Below are 19,309 nucleotides of genomic sequence, written 5' to 3' on the forward strand. Positions count from 1 at the left end.
TAAGGTTTCATGAGCAGGCCACACTTTCCCAGCAAGCAGTCCCTTGCAGTGTTGGTTTCTGGTAATGTGGCATCATCAAATTTCAGCAGCTCCTCTAAGCAGTTAAGCCTTGTACTGTGGCTGCCAGAACTGCTGATGTAGACGTCCCCAGAGTAACTCCACTGACTTCTCTCTTTGTGCATGGCAATGACATGGCAGTGGCTGTGACATACCCTGCTGAGTACCTCCTTTCCTTCCAGGGGTTCAGGCAGCTCAGGATCTTGGTAGAAAATTGTGGACGTGTCAATTATGGACCTTTGCTGAATGAGCAGCGGAAAGGTAGGTTATCTCCTTCCTCCCAAGCTTGCACATGGGGTTATCTGCCCCAAAGGCATCAAACTCAGGTGTCAGCAAGGACTTCAAACCATCCAATTTCAGTATCTTTTTTTTTTGTTTAAATTGTTCCCCTCCCTTCCTCATCCCACCAGAAACCAGTGCCTGAGATCAGAGACTAAATCTTGTGCGGTGACCTGAGCTGCACTCAAATGCATGGGGTACAGTGAACCTAACTGATGCAGTCTACAGCTTCACTGTCAGGCAATAAAACACAGCCGGTGTGGGTCAGAGAACTGGTAAAAGGACACAGAGTCTTCACTGTCTGGTCATAGGTTCAAATCCAGCCCAGGCTCATGGTAGCTAGAAAGTGATGCCTGTGCATTGAGCAGTAGGAAAAGGTTCTGCTTCACACGGGAGAGTCTTGTCCAGACCATCACAAACCCCTCCATACCTGTAGCTGCCAATGGCTCCCTTCTCTCGCTCCATGATGCATGCAGCCAATTGCATGATGCCATGTGGTGGGCAAGGAACCTTTTCCAGTGCCTGTTTTACATTCTGAAACTTGTCATCTGGCAATTATGATAATCTTGGTTTGCCAAGAGTCAAGGGATTGAGTTACATCCGGCTCCTTGAAATGAAGCAAAATGCTTACACCTGAAGGCTCTGTTGGGTGGAGCTGGGGAGTGGGAGAGTGTCAAAGCTGAAGTTTTAAGTGTGTTGAGTAGCTTAGTGGAGTAGGATACCCATTTCATTGGTTTTAGTGGGAGAGAGGTGTGTAATCCTCTGCACTTCTTGACTCTCTCAACTGTAATCATGAAGGTCGGGTGGGGAGGCCTCACGGACAGTTTTTTCTTAGGTCTGCACCAGCTGCCTGTGCCTTTTCTCTGCGTGTGAGCCTCCTCCCGTTACAATGTGGGGAAAATTCCACCCACCTAACAGGAGGCTAGCGGGGCAAAATTAACTTTATGAAGTGCTTTGAGATCCTTGGATGAAAAACACTAGCCTAGTATAAGTCATTTGCTTCCCAGTGTTGTATTTTCCTCTGCGTACCACCACAAGTGATGGATCTGCTACTTTAAAAAAAATCAATCTGGTCCATGTGCAGCAATGTGTTCTGCTGGGAGGGTGTTTAACAGCTTAGTGAATTAGAGCAAAGGCTGGAATGGAGAGGCCAGAGTGTGACAGCAATTCACGCTCGGTCTGGATGAGCAATGGGACCAGATGGACTCTTAATTCCATTGCAGCGTGGCTGGTTTCCATAGCCTGCTGTTTCCTTGTGTCGATATTGGAAGATCCATCAGCTTTAGCTGCTTTTTGACTCTTCATTACTCCCATTGCTCTTGCAGGCTTAATTGGTGACGTCTTCCTGGATAAAACCCCCTTGAGGAACTTCAAGATTTACAGTCTGGAGATGAAGCCCAGCTTCATAGAAAGGTCTGTGCGAGGTGTTTTTTTTTTTTTTCTTTCTTTTAATTCTTTCTCCTCTGCAGCCAATGACTTGGCAGAGGTGCAAAATCTAGTTAGTGGATAGATGTGTCAGAAAGGCAGCACCTAGTAAATCTTTGCACTGACAAATTCCCTCCTGTTATCTCCATCCAAAACTGTGCAGAAGGTTGTAACGCTTTTTTTATCTGTGCCATTATTTAGGGCCTAATCTTGCTTCCATTGAAATGGATGAAAAGACTCTCACTGGGCACGTCCACATGTCGCCATATGGCAATGTTGCTACAGTGCTGTGCTTTAGTACTTCCTTTCAGAAGTACTAAAGCACAGCGCAGTATGGGTGCTTACTGCACCGTGTGGGTGGTGCGTACTTAGATTTGCCCGCTACATCGCCGTAGTAGTGAGCGCGCTGTAATTAGAGAGCGCGCCAGTACGGCAACATAGCAGGCGATCACATGTAGACCTGCGTGATCACTACATCGCCGTAGTGCACCGTACGGCGAGGTAGCATGTTGCTACGCTGCCATACAGTGACATGTAAACACACCCACTGACTCGTAACAGCAGCTGGATCAGATGGGCCATGTTTTAACCTATCCAGGACCCTGGTTCTAAATTATCCTGAGCGTTATCTCAATCAGATATGGGGAGTCACTAATTTCAACCCAAACCATTCTATCTGCCACGAGCAGAGTAGTTTCCAAAGCTCATCACTATATTTAACCAGCTTGGAGAGCTCCCCCTCCTCCTTATGTTTATACTTCCCATATTTCTTAAATCTGAAAGCAGAACAATCTTGCAGGAGTAACTGGGCAAGCTCCTAGCATTGAGGAACAGACTCTTAATCAGCCGTTAAGCCATTAGGGCTCCTGATGGCCTCCTGCTGCAATCTTGAGAGGCCCCTTTTCCTTAGGAAACTAATCACAAAGTAAAGTAACAAGTTTGGCCATCTTGGACCTTGCAGCTGTCACTCTCCTGCCTGGTGTGGCCACTGGGGACTGACCAGGGATGGAAGATGCAGAGCTTGAAAGCTGTAAGGCCCTACCATCTGAGCCAGCAAAGAGAATTCCCATTCACTAAACACTGCATGGCTCGTGACCCAATTCTGTTGTTACGCTACTCAGTAGATAGCGGTGGTGGATGTGCATACACACACGTGCGCATGCTTCACGCACCATTTGCAGCCTTTTTTTTTTTTTTAATACTCTATTCTTGAAATGTCTGATCCAACTTACACAATGTCTTTGATTTATGTTTGAGAAGTGCAAAGCTCCTAGTGTGTAATTGTGATTCAGAGTGAACTCTGAGGACCAAGTTGCAAACTTGAAAGACCTTGAGTTTCAAAGGACCGTGCTAATGGGCAGCAAGAGAATATTTCAAGAGAGGCTTTTGCAAAGGATCCTCTTTGACAGGGTGAGCTGTGTCAGCTTTGTGACTCTGGGGTCATTACAGAAGGATATTCACAGTGAAAGGCATGAAAGCAAGTGAGCTGCCAGGCAGGAATAAAAGCAGATTAGCTAGCAGTGCGATCAGTTACTGGCAACTGACCATTAGCAGTGAAACGTAATAAGGTTGAAATCTCTGTGTAGGAGGATGGAGGATGCTGTATTGAAAATAGGATTGTCCCAGGCTTAGTTGAATAATACAGCGGCATTCATACCGCACTAGATCAATACTCCCTATGAAACCAGGGACGTGGTCCATCATGGTTGGAGAGCGCAAGTTCTGATAAGGTTTTGAGGTTTTTATAGAACTCTCAAGCTCCTCAGGTTTCTTTTTCCCAGCCCCCAGCCTCTCCTTTATTACTAGAAAGAAGGCAAGAAATCATGCAAGAATCCCGTAGTTATGCCCCTGTTGCTGCTTGCTAACTTCGAAGCATGTTCAGAGTGACCTGATAATACTCCCTGGTATAAGGCTGCCCTTCCACAGCATGCTGTAAAACAGGCTCTCTCTCTCTCCTAGCTCAGACAGACAGATAATCCCATGAGCTAAGAAGGGTCTGACCTGGCTGTACTTGGACAGGGGCCTGCGCCTAAAACAGAATGGTGTGTTTGAGTCAGTAGACTGCACTTGCTAACCCTAGAACCAGTTCTGTAGCTTAGTTTATGGGAAGACTGAGCCTACGTAAGTCATTTTGTTGGAGTCATTAAGTAGACAGAGCCTCAGTTTATGAGGCTTTATAAAATCCTGTGATACCACTCCGCAACAAGAGGATTCACCAGTATCTCAGCCAAGTTACTTCGTTTGGCAACTATAGCATTCCACCTCCCAGCATGACTTTGGGGTATTTCTAGCCCATGCCACTGTAAATGTGCTAAAATAGCAACTTAGATTTCCATGGCAGCCTCCACTGAGAGTGTTGTGGTGCAGTTCATTACCTCTGAAGTTCTGGGAAGCTGATTTTCAGTCTTTAGGAGATGTCTGTCAGGAACAGGGGGGGTTCAGTATACTGTCAAGGCAGCAGGTAAGTTTTGGTTCAGGAACTGGAAGAGGAACTTTATCTTACTGCAGAGGTTTGTGACACTGCTGTTTCTTCTCAGAAGTGGCTGCATTTGAGTTAGATATCTGATTTGCCATTTAAAACTGGACTTGCTGGCCACTATGGAGATATGTAATATTGCATCCTTAATCCAGCAGGAATGGCAGCACCCCCTTCAGTTAAGGTTATATGTCTTTCTACATACTAAGTCCCTGGTTTTAGCTGCTCATAAGTGTCGTCCCCCCACCCTCCGAAACTCACTGTCTTTTTAGCAGAAAGATTTCCTTGCTTTGCCTCCATCTGTGTCCCCAGGATATGCAGCCTAGGCTGAAACTTGAGGGACAGCTGGAAATGACTTTGCAGGTCTGGACACAGGCAGAAAAGCTCTAATTCTGGTGCCTGCTTTTTATTTCCTTTTGCAGAAGGAAATTTCCTTTTGTAGCAGTGAAACAGCTGTGAGTAGAAAGGTGACATTTTGCCGGGAGATAGCCCTCTCTAAAGGCAGCAGTGCCCTTTCTGCTCCCAAGGACATTTGCCTTTTTGATTTTACTGAGTCACGAGAATCAAAAACTGTACAGCTGTAAAACCTTTGTTTTGAAACCTCAGCTGGCGATGCGTGCCCGGAAGGACGTGTTAGCTTGCATTGAATCCTGCAGCTCGTGTTGGCTAGAATGGAGCAAAGTCCATAGCACGCCGAGTTCAGTATGTGCACGTGTGCTCTGCCTGTTGGAGCCTTAGTTCTAGAGAGAGAAACTTAAACACTGGCAGGTTGGCCCAGCCCATGCGGGAAGGTTCTTCTGGACCCTGTAGGGAAGGAAGGGCCTCTGCAGGCTATGTAAGCCGCAGAGGGGAACACTCCTGTGAGTAAACTGAAACCGTGCCTGGCTCTGGCTCTGGGGGTTTCATTCTGCGCATGTTAGAACCATGCTGGACTGCAGCAGTGGAGACAGCAAAGCCAGTCCTGTGATGCCTGTGCACAAGTGAGTAGTATGAGGGGCCTGAGGTTCAGTATGAACAGCGTGGCTACTGGTACAATGGATTTGGTGGAGGTGAGCTCCATGTACATTATGGCTGGGCTGGTGCAACTGCTGTGACCTCTGCCTAGCAGCAGACCTTAGCTATGTTCTGTCTTTCCCGCAGCCTGCGAAGTGCTGCTGGCTGGAGCGCGATCCCGGATTACAGTGTGGGGCCCACGTTCTTCCGAGGGAGACTGACTGTGCAGCAGCTGCCTCAGGACACTTTCTTGAAGCTTGAGGTGAGTTGCTGTGTGTCCTTGTATGGCTGGTAAAGGAGAGCCTGGCATGATCAGAAGGCTTCACCTGGTCTTTGACAGAGCAGGCCAGGGTAGGACCGTTAATTCAAAAAGCAGCCTTCACTATCACGGGCCCTGACACACGAGCTTGACTGTGACCACAGTAGCCTCCAGGAAGAGAGCTAATGATGAGCAGGACTGGTGTTAATATAACTAGGTGCTGCTTCTCATCCACTGGCAGAGGGTAGTGTCTGTGAGACAAAGCCTGGGGTTGGCTGGCATTTATTCCTGTCTGCCTCACTGTGATGTGGGCTAATAGCTGCTTCATGCCTCTATTTGCCCATATCATCAATGGCAAGTGATAATCCAATGTATACAACCTGCCTCTGCTGAAGGTGGTTATACCAAGCTACGGCTGCAGTAAAGTGTATTGAAATCTTTTACTTACCCTCATCTTTCACTCACATGGAGCAGCCCCTGAGGGTCACTTTAATAGTTACTAGCCAGCACCATTTACTTTTCTTTCCCACTTTGCTGTGATCTTAGTAAGTACAGTGATTCTGTGGTGATCAACTTGCTTGGCCTGAGGTGGGTGGGGAAGGCTCCACAGAGACTCCCAGGGATCATTTTCCGTGGGAAAAACTACTTTTGGTGGGATCCGGCCTATTCTAACACCAGAAGGCCAAGTTTCCACAATGGCCCTGATCCACTTCAACTGCCAAGTTACTTTTGAAAATAAGACTAAAAAAGTTGCATGGGCACTTCTGAAATCTTTACTTCAAAGCTTTGTCCTCCTGAACTTGTATAGACCTCACAGAGATGTCCTCCCCAGCAGGAGACTGAGGTGGGGTTATTACCTTGCCTCTGGAGTTGCCCAAACTTCCCCTGGAATTAGGTGGCAGCCTCTACCAGCTCGCTACATCTCTAGTCTCCTTTGTCTCCTGGCGTTGCACAGGGTAAAGCCTGTTTTGTCACTGCACCCACACTCTGTTGGGTTTTTTTGTCCCTCTGCTGACCACGAAAGAACCCGGCTTGCTCTGCCTTACCTCTGTTTCCTGGGAAGCACAAAGCCCCTGGAGAGAGGATGAGTGACCAGGTCACTCGTGACAGCAGTAGGTGTTAACACTTAACGCTGTGCCAGGAAGTGCTCAAATCCTATAGTGATGAGGGCAGCATAAAAACGTGTGCAGAAGAAAAAAAAAAAGCACGGACTTGAAGGAAAGTATGCTGAAGGGTGAACCTGCTGGGGCAGAGACGGTGCAGTTTCTGTCTGTGCTCAGCATGTGGAATTCAGAGCGGGTTTGGGAAACCGTCCTGGGCTGAGACAGTGTCTCTTTGGGAGTGGGGCTGGGTGGGGCAGAACAGGGTGCTTAAAGCGTGACTCGTTTTGCTTCGAGCAGCAGAGCTATGGAGCCGGGGGGTAGGGCATTAAAGACCTTGAGTACATCAGAAAGGCATTTTGGCTCACCAGGGCAGTTGCAGCAGTAACTCGACTGCATTCTCCCTGCAGGGCTGGGAAAAAGGGGTCGTGTTTGTCAACGGGCGGAACCTGGGACGCTACTGGAAAATTGGACCTCAGGAAACGCTGTACCTTCCCGCGACGTGGCTATGGCCAGGGAACAATGAGGTGAGGGGAGTTCTGTTGAAGGCCCTTCCCTGGGTCATGTCTATCTAAAGAACAGCCAGGAACACGCTGTGGTTGAATACCTACCTCAGCCTGCATGCACACAGCAGGGATCTGGGGCTGCAGCTCCCAGGGGTGAGGTGTGAATGGGATAGTGCCTTTCCTCACTTTTGCTATGAGAAAGCAGCTATAATGAATGTTGGATTTGAACCAGCATCCCCCCCTAAAATTCAAACCACAGTAACTTGACAAGCAAGACCCAGCTGATTGAACCTTTGTGTCCCATGCCTACTCTCCACTTCAGTGACGTAAAGCTGCTGTCCGAAGGGACTTCAGACGAGTAGAGTAACTACACCGAGTGACTACAGACTCGGTTCTGAGTGGACTAATAGATGGACCACTCCCTCTGCTACAAGCATCTACTTTTCCCACTTTCCCACGTCCCACCTTTCCTTTCCTGCCATTCAAATGCCCCTGGGTGCACCTTTTATCCTTTAAAAGAAGTGGTTCCTTCACAGAAGGAAAAGTGATCTTTGTTGTAAAGGGACTGTTCCCCACCATTTCTCTTTCCCAGATTGTCGTGTTTGAAGAGCACACAGCGGGCCGCATTGTGCAGTCTGTAGACACGCCTTTCCTCGGAAGGACCCAGTACGTGGACTGAGCAGGAGGGCTCCCTTCTGTTCTTTTTTTGTGGACGTTCCCAGTTTTTTATACCCAGGATGTGACAGCTCAGACACAGTCGGGCTTGTTCATTTTCCCAAGACCCACGGAAAGGATTTGCTCTTTGGCAACGAGGTTGGGAGGCAGATTGCACACCCAGGGAGTTGAATCCGTCAGAGAGGCGGAAGCTCCTGTAGCTACACTGTGAAGAGTTCAATATGCCAGACGGCCCCTGGCTGGGATCCCTTTCTGTGGTGTTATGGACAATCCCGTCGAGGAGAGTGGGCGGGTGGGTCCCGCCTGCGTGCAGGATGAGCCCAGCTGTTCTGAGCCTGTGTGTGTTACACTGGGGCACCTCCTTTTTTGTGATTAGAAAGGGAAGAAAAATTGGTGATAAATACTAAAGAATAACCAGATATGGAAAACACTAGCTGGGTGAGCTCTCAAGCAGAACTGACCCCACCGTTGTGTGTAGAGAGGGTTTTATTGGTTCAGTTGTTGGAAGCAGGTTGAATGTAACTGAGTTAACTTTTAGCTTTTTCCATTAATTTTTAATATTGAGGTTGTCTCTCTCTTTTGGGGGGGAAAAAAAAATTTGTAACAAGTTACCTGTGTGTATGTCTCTGTCCACCTGTACTCAGCGGGACCGCCGGATTGAACGGGCTCTGACACAGCACGACACAAAGCTACCAAAGGCAGGTTCACAAGGGTCAGTCCCCTTGCTGAGAAAGAGCTCCTCCCCCACACCTCAATCTTGCATAAATCCAGCCCAGGGAAGGCTATAGGCATGGTCTGTCCTTTAGGGCACAGAGTCCAGCTACTCACGGCTCTCCCTAGCCCCTAATGGGAACACTGTGTGAGCAGGGAGAGAAGTTGGAGAATAGGGAGAGGGGTCACAGTGCAGGCAGAGGAGCTCCCACAGCTGCCACTTAATCTGAAGTGAGAGCTCTTGGAAGTGTACAGTAGGGGTTTTGGACCTTGCTTAGCCATGACCAAGGGATCCTGCAGAAGACCCACACCGTGGGCTGGCTTATCTACCCCCTCCCTCCTCTGCCTTTTCACTCACCAGCGTCCAAGGTCAACAGACAAAAATGGGCCAAACCTCTGGAAACTTGCTTGGCTTCTTATTCCCTTTCTGTTTTGGTTTAAATGACCTCAGCCTTGCTCTGTAGCTCCCTGCTGCCAGTGGGAATCCGGTGTATCCAAGATTTTGGCATCTTCTCTCCTGAAACCAAGCCACCATCTGACCTTGAGTAGCCAAGAGGAGTCAGGTTAGTCCTTATGGGGAGTAACTGAGCTGCATTTAGCTGTGGAAGCAAAGTTTCACTGCACCCCAAACAGCCATGCAGTACGTGTCCAGGGAATTCTGGCTGTTAAAAACCATACTTAAGTTTATTTAACAAATTTAAATACAATTTAGTTAAAATTGAGGACAGACAGTGCAGCTGTAATGCACCCATCCCCATCAGAGCCTGTCTTGCCACAGCATTTGTACCTCTGCCCTCAGCAGCTCCAAGCCCACGGTAACTACCAGGCCAGCTAGAAAGGGCTGGGCTCCTGAGGCCAACTTTCCGAGGAGAGTGGAGCATTTTCACAGGGTTTTGTTTAGGATGAGGTCCTGCATGTTTCTTGGGGAATTATTCCTTTCAGAGGATGGAAGGCTGCAATCCAACAGGGTTTATCATTATTGTAAGTAAACAGACATGCAGTGAGAAGAGGACATTGGTTGAAAACCACTTGAATAGAATGAAAACTTTGTACCCCCTTGGAAAATGCCTTCTATTTCCCCTCTAAGATATGCAGACTGTGCAATGCCACTGGAAGTTTTGGACAATAACTGGTTGAACAGAAAGCTGCTGTTTAACAGAGTCTATGAAGGGCTTTTCCCAAAATGCAAAGGGAGACCAGTGCCATCAAATTCTTGCTAACCAGTTTGGACTCTGGCCAAAGGGGCATTTTCATAGAAGCTGTAGCAAGTCTTCCATGATTGGGTGCTAAAGGATAGAACTATTTTCTAATGTGGGGGGAGGGAATAAAACTTAAAAAAAAAAATTCTTTTTTTGTTTTAAATATTAGGAAATACACAATGTCATTAGTCCAAAGAGGGATGCGAAGCTAATACTCTGAAAGAAATAGTCTTTGTAGTATTATATAAGATGTTATGGGTTAAAAAAATAACTGAGTCTCTTTACAGGATTATATTTATCCCTTAACACAGGTAAAATTGTGCTTCAGACTTTTTTCAGAAGAATTGGGACAGTAATGCTCCACACCTGGCCAGATGTAAACATCAGGCCTGGGAAGAGGTTGGAAAAGTAGCTGGAGATGGGGAAATTTGGTAAACTCTTCCTTTTGCTTCTCACCCAGCATCACCTAAGCCAATGGGTTTTGGTCAGGCATGCCACAGATTAGCCCTGCACCCTCTCCAAGTGCCCCTTCCCCTGCCTGCTCTGCTTTCTGCTCCCTTCCCCATGTGCCTGTCCTCTCCTCTCCTGCCACACATGCAAACTGCCCATGCCACTTGTGACGCATATGCTGCTGGTTGGCCATCCCTGACCTAAGTGATGATCCTGCCTTGAGCAGCTGACCTCATGAGGTCCCATCCAGCCCAGCTTTCCCAGGATCCTAAGGTGCAAGGGCCCAGGCTGCTGCTGTCTCTCGTCTTTGACAGAGCAGCTGACCCCCCACTTCCTCTCTCAGAAGGACTCTCACTTTGTGGTAGCTGCAGAGGCTCCAAGTGGCTTGGGATTTTTTCTCTTCTATTTTCCCTCTCCATTCCCTCCATCCCCTGGAGCCAGCAGCACGGGGAGAGCTGCAGCTTGTGGCCTACCTGATTAGGACACAGGATTAGGAGCAACTGCAATTCATTCTTGGGTTGCCCCAGCAGTCTTTCAGTGTTACTTTATTGCACCACTGGTTTTCCTCAGTTGGAGGCCCTGTATTGGGCTGAGTATTTAAAAACACTACAGCAGTTGAGGGATCGAGAGATGGAAGTTAGCTCATTACTGAGAGATTTGTTATTTACCTCCTACAATTGACCTCATTTCCAGTATGGAGACTGCAGCAGCAGCATTTGGTGAAATACTGGAGTGGTCCCCTCCAGTACTGTGGTGGACCAGCTGGGGGATTGTTAAAGTAACCTGTCTTGAGGTAGGTGCACACTTCAGAGAGCCCAATACCTAAAGCTCTGCCAGTCGGGTTAGCACTAGAGAGAGGCCCGAGCTAAAAGATTCAGAGCCAAGCTCTAAACTTGCATGGAGCTTTAAGGGATTTGGCTGCAAAGGTCCAACCGGGACCCACCTCCAGTGAGTACCGCGCGAGGGGGCAGGGGTACAGGAGCATGTTCTGTAAACATAAATCCATACAAGTACACAGAGGTATGTCAGAGCTGTCAGACTGCCCTCCGAGCCCTGGAGCTGATGGGGATGGGGAAGGGGGTGGGGAGCGGCTGGGAAGAGAGCAGAGATACTTGTTGGCTGGTTCTTACCTGCTTTGTTTTTCACCTTCCCCAAACCCTACCATCTTGTGCAGCGTAATAAATACTGAATAAAGTAAGTTCAAAATTAAGGGATAGGGTGCCAGCTGAGAGGGCAACTGTCTCTGCCACAACCAGAGAGCTGCTCCAGGTTGCCGTGCACCTAGCCACAACATGTGTGTGTGTCGGGAGACAGTCATTAGGGCCAAGCCACTCCTTCAAGGCATTTCTTGTCCATGCCAGAGCATCCTATGACACCAGCCCCAGGGCCTGGAGCCGCTGGGCCTCCTCGCCAGTGTATCATGCCCTGCACGCACTCCTTCCAAACCAAGCACCTCGTGAGGTTGCGGGCCTTGTACTGAAGTTGGCGTCAATACAACGGCTTCTGTGCTTTTTCTTCCTCTGTCTCCAGAGCGTCTGGTTCTGTTTGGAGTCCAGGAGCAAAGTCAGGGAGTCTGAGCGGTCTGTGCATGTGTGGTGGTGGTGAACTTGTTTTCAGTACTTTAAAACGCTTGGAAGCCAGAGTGGTCCTGTCCGCTCCGCGTCTGGCTGTCTGCTGTTGAGAGGAGCCTGCAGGCTGGGCAAGAAGGAATCTGCAGAGAAGGGACAAACCGGGGCACTGTGTCACCTCCCAGAAGGGAGCTGCCAGCCTTGGAGCCAGCCCAAGCCTGCCTGAGAAGACAGTTCTGGACAACTGCTGCTAGGCAGCTAGGCCTTGGCGAGAGGCAGCTGTGCAGCCCCCCACAGAGCATTACATGCCCTACAAAGCAGCTAACCAGAGCCCAGGCAAGAGTGGTTCAGGCTTTCCCTGCCCAGCCAGTGGGCCTCCCTGCTGGCCCAGTCCAGCATGCAAGCACCTGTGCTACAGGAAAGCAACACCACCCCCTTGCTTTTGTCTTCCCCTCTCAACCCTTTTCACTTACTCGACCCACCTCCTGCCTCTAAGCCCTCAGAATCCACCTGCTTTCCTCTTGTCTCTCCCTCGAGGGCTCAGTCTGTGCTCCCTCTCCCTCATTTTAAACCAAGATAATGATATTGGTACAATGCTGTTTCACCTTTACCATACAACAGTAGCACTGCTCCGCCCTTGCATGGGGCTAGCTATTGCATGAGGAGCGTTCAGGCTGTTGAACTAGAGGTGCCAAATTGAAGTGCGCTGACGTCTTGGGTGGAAGAGCCTATACTAGGAGTTTTAATGCATTTTTAAATAGTACAGGAATTTCATGCTCATAGCTGTGGGGCTCATTGCTATTAGATGTTGTGGAACCTGACAGTTTAGCCAGATTCAAAAAGGAGATGGGATAATTTCTTGGAGGAAAGGTGCATCGGTAGCTATTGAGCATGGGCGTTTGGGATTAAAGCCTCTGAATCAACTTCCTAGACCAGTGGTTTTTAACCTGTGGTCTGCAAACTACGTCTAAGGGGACCGCAAAAGATGATAATCAAAAGTCTGAATATACCATTCAAAGGGATCTGCACCTCCTCAAAATTTCCGAAGGGGTCAGCAAATAAAAAGCTGAAAACCTCTGCTGGAGGCTGCAAGTGAGGCCGCTGGATAAAACCCTGGTCATACACTCTTCCTTTCAGTATCCACTCTGCCACTGCATGACACGGTGCTGGGCAAGATGGGCCTGCGGTCCAACTCAGTAAATAGCATTCAACCATGTTGAATGGTTTGACCTGCCTGTCTCTTTGCAAACACGGCAGTGTTCGCTCTAGGGACAAATTACTGCTTTAACTACACCAGCCTGGTACAAACGGTACAAGTTTCTTGTGCAGATAAGGCCTGTTTACTCTTTGAAGTTTTCCTTGAAACTGCTGCTCTTACCCTGTCCCGCTTCAGGATTCTTCTCCTGACCACAGACACTTGCCTTCCCATGAGGGACTTCCCTCCTTATCCCCCATATCCTAAGCACCTTCCTTCTCTTTGATGTCTCCCTCATCCATGACTTTCTCATCTCCCGAATGTTGCTTTTCCCTTCCCCTTTCAGAAAAAGAAAACTCTCTTTCACTGGGAAATTTCTGCAGGGTTATTTTTCTTTTTGCTCAATGCTCTAATGTCTCCCTAGGGAGCTTTGGCATGGGGAGCTGTACCTGTTGGTCTCCGCTCATCTGTGCAAGGTCAGATTTCCACGTTGGGGTCTGTGAAGCCTTTCTTCCCCTCGTTCACCAGCACAGGCTTTTCCGTCCTTGTGTGCCAGACAAGGATCTGAACCAAACCAGCAGAAGTCATTAGCTGCATTTGCTCATTGCGCTAACAAATACTATTGCACATTAAACCAATAGTGTGATTTAACCACATGCCCTGGAGCCTAATGGTGCATTCACAGCCTTAGGCAGGTTTGTATAAAACTTCATTTGGCCAGGCTCAGTGACAGCTGAAATGCTCTGTGCACAGAAATTACCCGTTTTACAGTGCACCGTCTCAGCACATTAACCTGCTCCTTCTATGGACTTACCAACTTCTAGAGGTTCATCAACCTTTGCACTGATTTGGGGACCGTTCCATCCCCACCAGGCAGTCAAACGTGTGTGTATGTGGGGAGATGCAATGTGTTTTGCTGGTGGCAGACTGAGGATCAAGCCACCACAGCATCCTCCAGTATACCAGAAAGGGCTGATAATGGGAAAGCACTTTTTTGTTTCTCTATTACCCTCCCTATGGTGACTGTTAGGAAATAAAGCCACTGGATGACAGCTGCTTCGACCACCAGCATCTACACAGGCTAAAAGGACCCTAGGTTTGATGTTCAGAGAGTCAATCCTGGAAAAGGCAAATGTGGCTGCTCTGGTCTCATTGGGAGCTTTTCTCAGCCTAATAGTTGTAGCCTGCCATTCATTGCTCTTTTTCTTTCAAGGTGTCCCCCTAGGAGGCTAGTTGGGCAATTATATTTTTAGGACTTCTTAGCACCTGTTGCCTCCCTTCTCTGCATCTGACACGGTCTCAGTCCGGGACCTCCTGCTCTGAGATGTGTGCGTAGTTGCAAAGCTGAAAAATCAAGTTCCCCTGAGAGTTGAGAGCCTCCTGGGTTAAACTGCATGCTAGTGAGCCCCATGTGCCGCACAGCAACCCAGTTGTCCAACATCACAGCATGCCAACATCCCTTAGGGATGCCACCAATTGCTGCTGCTGCCTTTCTGTCCTTTGAAAACAGGCTCTCTAGGAAGAGCACAGCTCCCCCTCCCCATTCCCAGATCTTTCAGCAGGCCAGAAATGCAGTGCATACCCTTGTCCTCCCAGTGCTGAGTGCATTGAGGTTTTTATGGTTTTGAAAACGAAAGGATGCGCTGGGCGCCACTGGGTCTTTCCCTAGGAGGGACCACAGAGAAGCACCTGGTGCTTTACCTGCAATAGTATAAAATGAGGGTGGGTCTTGAAAAAGCAATGAAAAAGTGTCTGAGGTGTCCTACCTGCCCCAGCGACAGGCCCAGGGGGCAGTGCTGGAAGCTGGCTTCATCCCCTGCACCCCAGACTTGATTATGTGTTCCTTATTGCTGTTTTCCTAGCTCCCGCACTGGTGGCAGCAGTTACACCCCTTCAGAGCTCCAGCTTCCTGCCCTCCATCACCTGTGCACTGTGCGGCTGCTTACCTGCAAAGGGCTCCCCTCTAGCTGCTATGCCAATGCCCTATGCCTTTAACCCAAGCATCCATGATCCATTGCATATGCTCTGCCGCTGGCTTGTTTTTCCTTGCTGGTAATGAGAGCGTGTTCTGCTCTGGAGGCTGAACTTGGCTCTGTCCTCTTGTCTGTGGTTAAATAGCAGCCCTCTGTCCCTCACCACCCTCTGGTTAAGCCCGTAGGCCAAATTCAGCTTCTATTTAAGTAGTCGCTGCACTTGCGGCAGGAAGCAAATCCCTCCCTGTAACATTAATGTAGTTGCTGACCTCCACCAGCTGGAAGGAACGTGGTACAACTGATCTCCCGAGCTCTTTATTCCACGCTACGCAGCATGGTAGTCAGGCTGTCATCTAGGCCAGAGCAACAGCGAGGTGCAGCTTGACTGCCTCGGCCAGCCAGCTCATTTTCAGAGCAGTGCGTTCCCTTTTTATGTGTCAAAGGAGGCTAGGTTCCTACATAAATACAGCTTGAAATAGTGTGGAGGCTCTGTAGGCTTTGAGACTTGACCCTGGGTAACAATTACTTAGACATCTTTTGAACTACTAACAATTTGTCCCTATCAACATCCAGTGCAAGGAGCCTTTTGAGCAAGGCTTTGCTACAGGTCTCAGTCGGGATCCACATTTGCAATCTCTGCTACTGTGACACCTGTTTCCTTACAGCTGCATCTCCTTCTCCTTGCCTGTCCGAAGCCAGACCAGAGCGTTGATATTAAGAATCACAAGCAGCGGAGAATGAAGCAGCAAGGAGGTTACCCATCTCCTTCCTGCTCTGCTCCTGCATGTTCCTTCTCCAGGGCAGGGTTTTTTCTCTGCTGTTTTGTGGGCGGGAGGGCACAGGGGGAAGTAATAACCCCAGGGGCCTGCTCTGCCCTTTGCCCCTGCATGACTGCAGTGCAAGTGGAGACTGCCCTGAGCACTGCAGCACAGGCAGAATGATGCGGTGCTGTTTTTCCACCCACTCTGCATAAGGGTGATGACATCAAGTGCAAGGCAGAGGAAGGCAGGCTCCAGGGACCCTCCTGCCCCCTAACAAGAACTGAGATCATTATGCATTTGAAAGCATTAGGTCTTTTGAAGCAGATGCTCTGCTGGCATCTAGATCCTTGGCCGCACTGCATTAGATGTCTGCATGTGGTCCAGGGCAAGTCTGGCAGCTGGGATAGACTGCTTGTGTAAGCAGGAGCCTGCATCCAAGCTCGTCTCTAAGAGCAGAGGAACCTTTCCCCAGTCCTGAGCCGGCAGCGGTGTGCCCAGTTCCAAGCACTGGAGCCATTGCAAATGGTACAAAACGGGAACTCATCGCAGGCAATGCCCAGACTCACAGCTGAACCCAAAGGATATTTCACAGGGGAAGGGACATTGCATGGGGAATTCCCCATGCCCCTGCCCAAAGCAATGAAAGGAACTAGGCTGAGCCTGGCCAATGCTGCTCATAGTGCAGGTTGTGCACGTGGCTACGGTGACCTGAAGGCATATGCTTTGCTCCAGCCAGCAGCACTTGGATTAGCTCAAATGTCCCCAGGATTGATGCTGCAGACAAAGCTGGTGCGGCCCAGAAAGAAGGAGGGCGGGGAGGGTTTCAGACTATTTCAGGGCTTTGCCTTCAGTGGGCATCACCCAACCAGCTCAGCTCTCGCTGCCCAGGCACCATGTCACACTGCACCAAGTAGGAAGCCTGAGTGCAGACAGGCAAAGGTGCCACTTGATGCAGGGCACTCAGCCCTCCAGAAAACAAGGATGACCTGCCTCCCTGCCGGCTGCAGCTGGCAGCAGTAAACTAGAGCTGCTTCAGACCTGTGATGACAGGAAACCACTAATTCTAGTCTCTTCAACAGCTAGAAATATCCCTCGGGAGGCTGCAGGCTCTCAGTCTCTGCCCTGTTTCTGGAGGGACTTATTTGGGACATTTTTCCCCAATTTGGAGCTAGTTCAAGTCCAGTAGTGGTTGCAGCAGGTGTTGGAGGCCAGGGCAGAGGGCTTGCTTTCCTGCTCCAGCTCCACTGAGTGAGTTGGTGATGGCAACTGAGCCTGCCTGTGGCAGTGCCCTCCACTCATGCTTGGCCTCTCTCCGGTCCTCTCAGCAGCAGTTCCCACCTGGATCCCTTAGATATTATCCTACCCTCCATTCCAGACCCAAACATGGCCCAGACAGGGCAGGGAGAGAAAGAGAGACTATAACTGCAGCCACAACTGAGTTAGCTCAACTACATGAGCCTGACGAATGGTTACCCACATGGTCCATGCACACAGGATCCCACCTCACCCCTCCCAACATATCTTCCATCTTCACTGAGGACACACTTATCTCCTTCCCTCCAACCCCTTCAGCTTGTGCAGCTCCTGGCACGATGTGGGGGCTCCTTTCCCCTGCCCTCCCTCCGGAGCTATGCTTGCTGCAGGTGTGCCCACTTGTGGTACTGATAAAGTAAATCTCTGGGGCATCTGTGCCAAGGACATCTCTGGCTAAGGGCATCTGTACACAACTGAAGTCCTGACCTGGGCCCCATTAACCTTTGTCAACGAGCACATCACAATCATTAATGCACGAATGCCTCTTTTACAGACAGGCTAGCAGTTGCAGAGCAAAGACTGAACCCTCCCAGTCAACACAGCCCCCCTTGGGAGAACAAATGCCAGTAATGAGGTCAAAAGACTAGGTGCCAGCCCAGCACAACCACCCCCAGCACTGCTGTGGAGGCCTGCCAGACCACAAGCTGATGCTAGCCCTGCTGCTGCTGGATCTGGACTCTGGTCCACGCTGGGCAGAGGCTGTGGAGGCAATCAAAGCCCATGGCATACAGCTGTACTCGGAGGCTGTGTCCCATCCACAGTAGGGTCTCCTGTGAGATCTCCACTGCTGCGATCTCACAGGAGATCTAAGCCTACTTCTCACCCTGGCTGGACACTGCTGGCTCTTCAGCTCTGGGCCAACAGCACCTGCCTAGGAGCAAAGCTTGCACATCCAGGTGGATGCCAGCAACTGGAAAGTCTCCAGGTGCCTGGACACAAAGCCCTGACCATGTGCTTTGCCAGTAGCATCCTCCCCGTCCACACACCCAAACCTCCCAGCACAAGGCCTTATTCTGACAGCCACCTCCTATGAGCAGGGCTGCAGCTACGGCAAGAGGCTGGGGGGCTGCTGCTGGACCGGCTGCAAGCTCACAGCAGCTTGCCAGAGGAGTGCTGGATTCCCCCTCCTGATTCCCTCTGTGCATTTACCCAGGGGAGGTTCACTCTGGAGTGTGTTGCACACAACAGGCCAGCTCCCCCATTCACAGCCCCCGCCATCTCATCACTCACATCCTGCAGCACAGTGGAAATATTTAATAGCTGTCCTCTGGATGTACCTGTTAGGCGAGAGCAGCAGCAGGCAGCAGAGAGGGGGAGGGATGCAGGCAGGTGCTATGCTCCTGATCAAGTCCGTGCTTCACTCCCAGCCATTGAGACACAAAGGCCCAGGCCCTGTGCTGCCTTCCTGTCCTATGTTCCCCCATGCCCAGTCCTGGCCTGGATCCTGTCTCTGTTACTGGACTTCATACGTGAGCAACATTAAAGCCAAAGGAATAGCACGGTTCTTTGGGTAGATGTGATATTTTTTATTAGACCAACTGAGTAGCTGGAAAAAAAAACATTTTTCCAATTACTCGGTTGGTCTACTAAAAGATATCACATCTACTCAAAGAACCTTGCCTGCCTATGTCCTTAGGCCAACACGGCTACAGCCAAAAACCCAAAAAATAGCACATTTCGCAACGGGCTAGGAGAAGAAAACCTGGCAGGAGCACCAGTTTTCAGGCATAGGTGCTGGCATAATCCATCCCCTTCCCTCCTCTGCTTCAGATGTGACGGTGCTATCACCAGCAACACCTTCCCCAGCAAAGGAGGAGGAGCTTCAAACCTCAAGCAATCACTTTCAATCCCTGCTGGCTGGGCCTCTGGGGCTAGATCCGAAACAGCGCCCAAGACCTTAGATTCAACCCCCTTTGGAAACCGGTTGCCTCATTCCTTCCAGGACTGGACACCCCTAATCATAGGCAAGTGAGAAACTGTCCACAGGAGGTATTGAAGTGCCTCCTCCCAACCTCTGCTGCTGTGCTTATGCAGGGCCCCTTGCACAAGAGCCAGCTAGGCTCAGATGTCCTTGCATTTCTGGAGGCACACGGTCCACTCAGAGGGAATTCAAAGGCCAATGATTTTATTCAAATATTTCATAATCCCCCATGCAGTCAAAGCTCTGGGCTCGCAGGTCTGGGGCTGCTTCCTTTCATTGCAAAGTTCTCATTTCCAATGCTAATCCCAGCCTCTATTGGCCCTTCGCTTTCTGCGGCAGATTGATTTGCAGCTCTCCACTGAAAGGAGATTGAAGCTCTGAAAAAGCTCCCATTGCAAAGACTTTCTGGTCATGGCAGGGAAGGATCATTTGCAGTACTCAATCCCC

At 49.7% G+C, this 19,309-nt stretch overlaps 2 protein-coding genes across 9 annotated transcripts in view; one reads left to right on the forward strand and one right to left on the reverse strand.

The window, feature by feature from the left end:
- Nucleotides 1-8,381, forward strand: part of GLB1L2 (galactosidase beta 1 like 2) — a 32,916-nt gene extending 24,535 nt beyond the window's left edge. For all 4 annotated transcript variants that reach the window (XM_059719811.1, XM_059719810.1, XM_006276262.4 and 1 more), the window contains 5 exons: nt 240-318; nt 1,662-1,749; nt 5,378-5,492; nt 7,000-7,116; nt 7,688-8,381. In XM_059719811.1, the coding sequence (XP_059575794.1) occupies nt 240-318; nt 1,662-1,749; nt 5,378-5,492; nt 7,000-7,116; nt 7,688-7,774 (486 nt within the window). In that variant the 3' untranslated portion in view covers nt 7,775-8,381. The remainder of the gene's footprint in view (nt 1-239; nt 319-1,661; nt 1,750-5,377; nt 5,493-6,999; nt 7,117-7,687) is intronic.
- A 756-nt stretch (nt 8,382-9,137) lies between these two features.
- Nucleotides 9,138-19,309, reverse strand: part of B3GAT1 (beta-1,3-glucuronyltransferase 1) — a 46,213-nt gene continuing 36,041 nt past the window's right edge. For all 5 annotated transcript variants that reach the window (XM_019487291.2, XM_019487288.2, XM_019487290.2 and 2 more), the window contains 2 exons: nt 13,343-13,457; nt 9,138-11,841 (listed from right to left, as the gene is read on the reverse strand). In XM_019487291.2, the coding sequence (XP_019342836.1) occupies nt 13,371-13,457 (87 nt within the window). In that variant the 3' untranslated portion in view covers nt 9,138-11,841; nt 13,343-13,370. The remainder of the gene's footprint in view (nt 11,842-13,342; nt 13,458-19,309) is intronic.

This window comes from Alligator mississippiensis, chromosome 16 (genome assembly GCF_030867095.1).
Source record: "Alligator mississippiensis isolate rAllMis1 chromosome 16, rAllMis1, whole genome shotgun sequence".
Lineage (NCBI taxonomy): Eukaryota > Metazoa > Chordata > Crocodylia > Alligatoridae > Alligator > Alligator mississippiensis.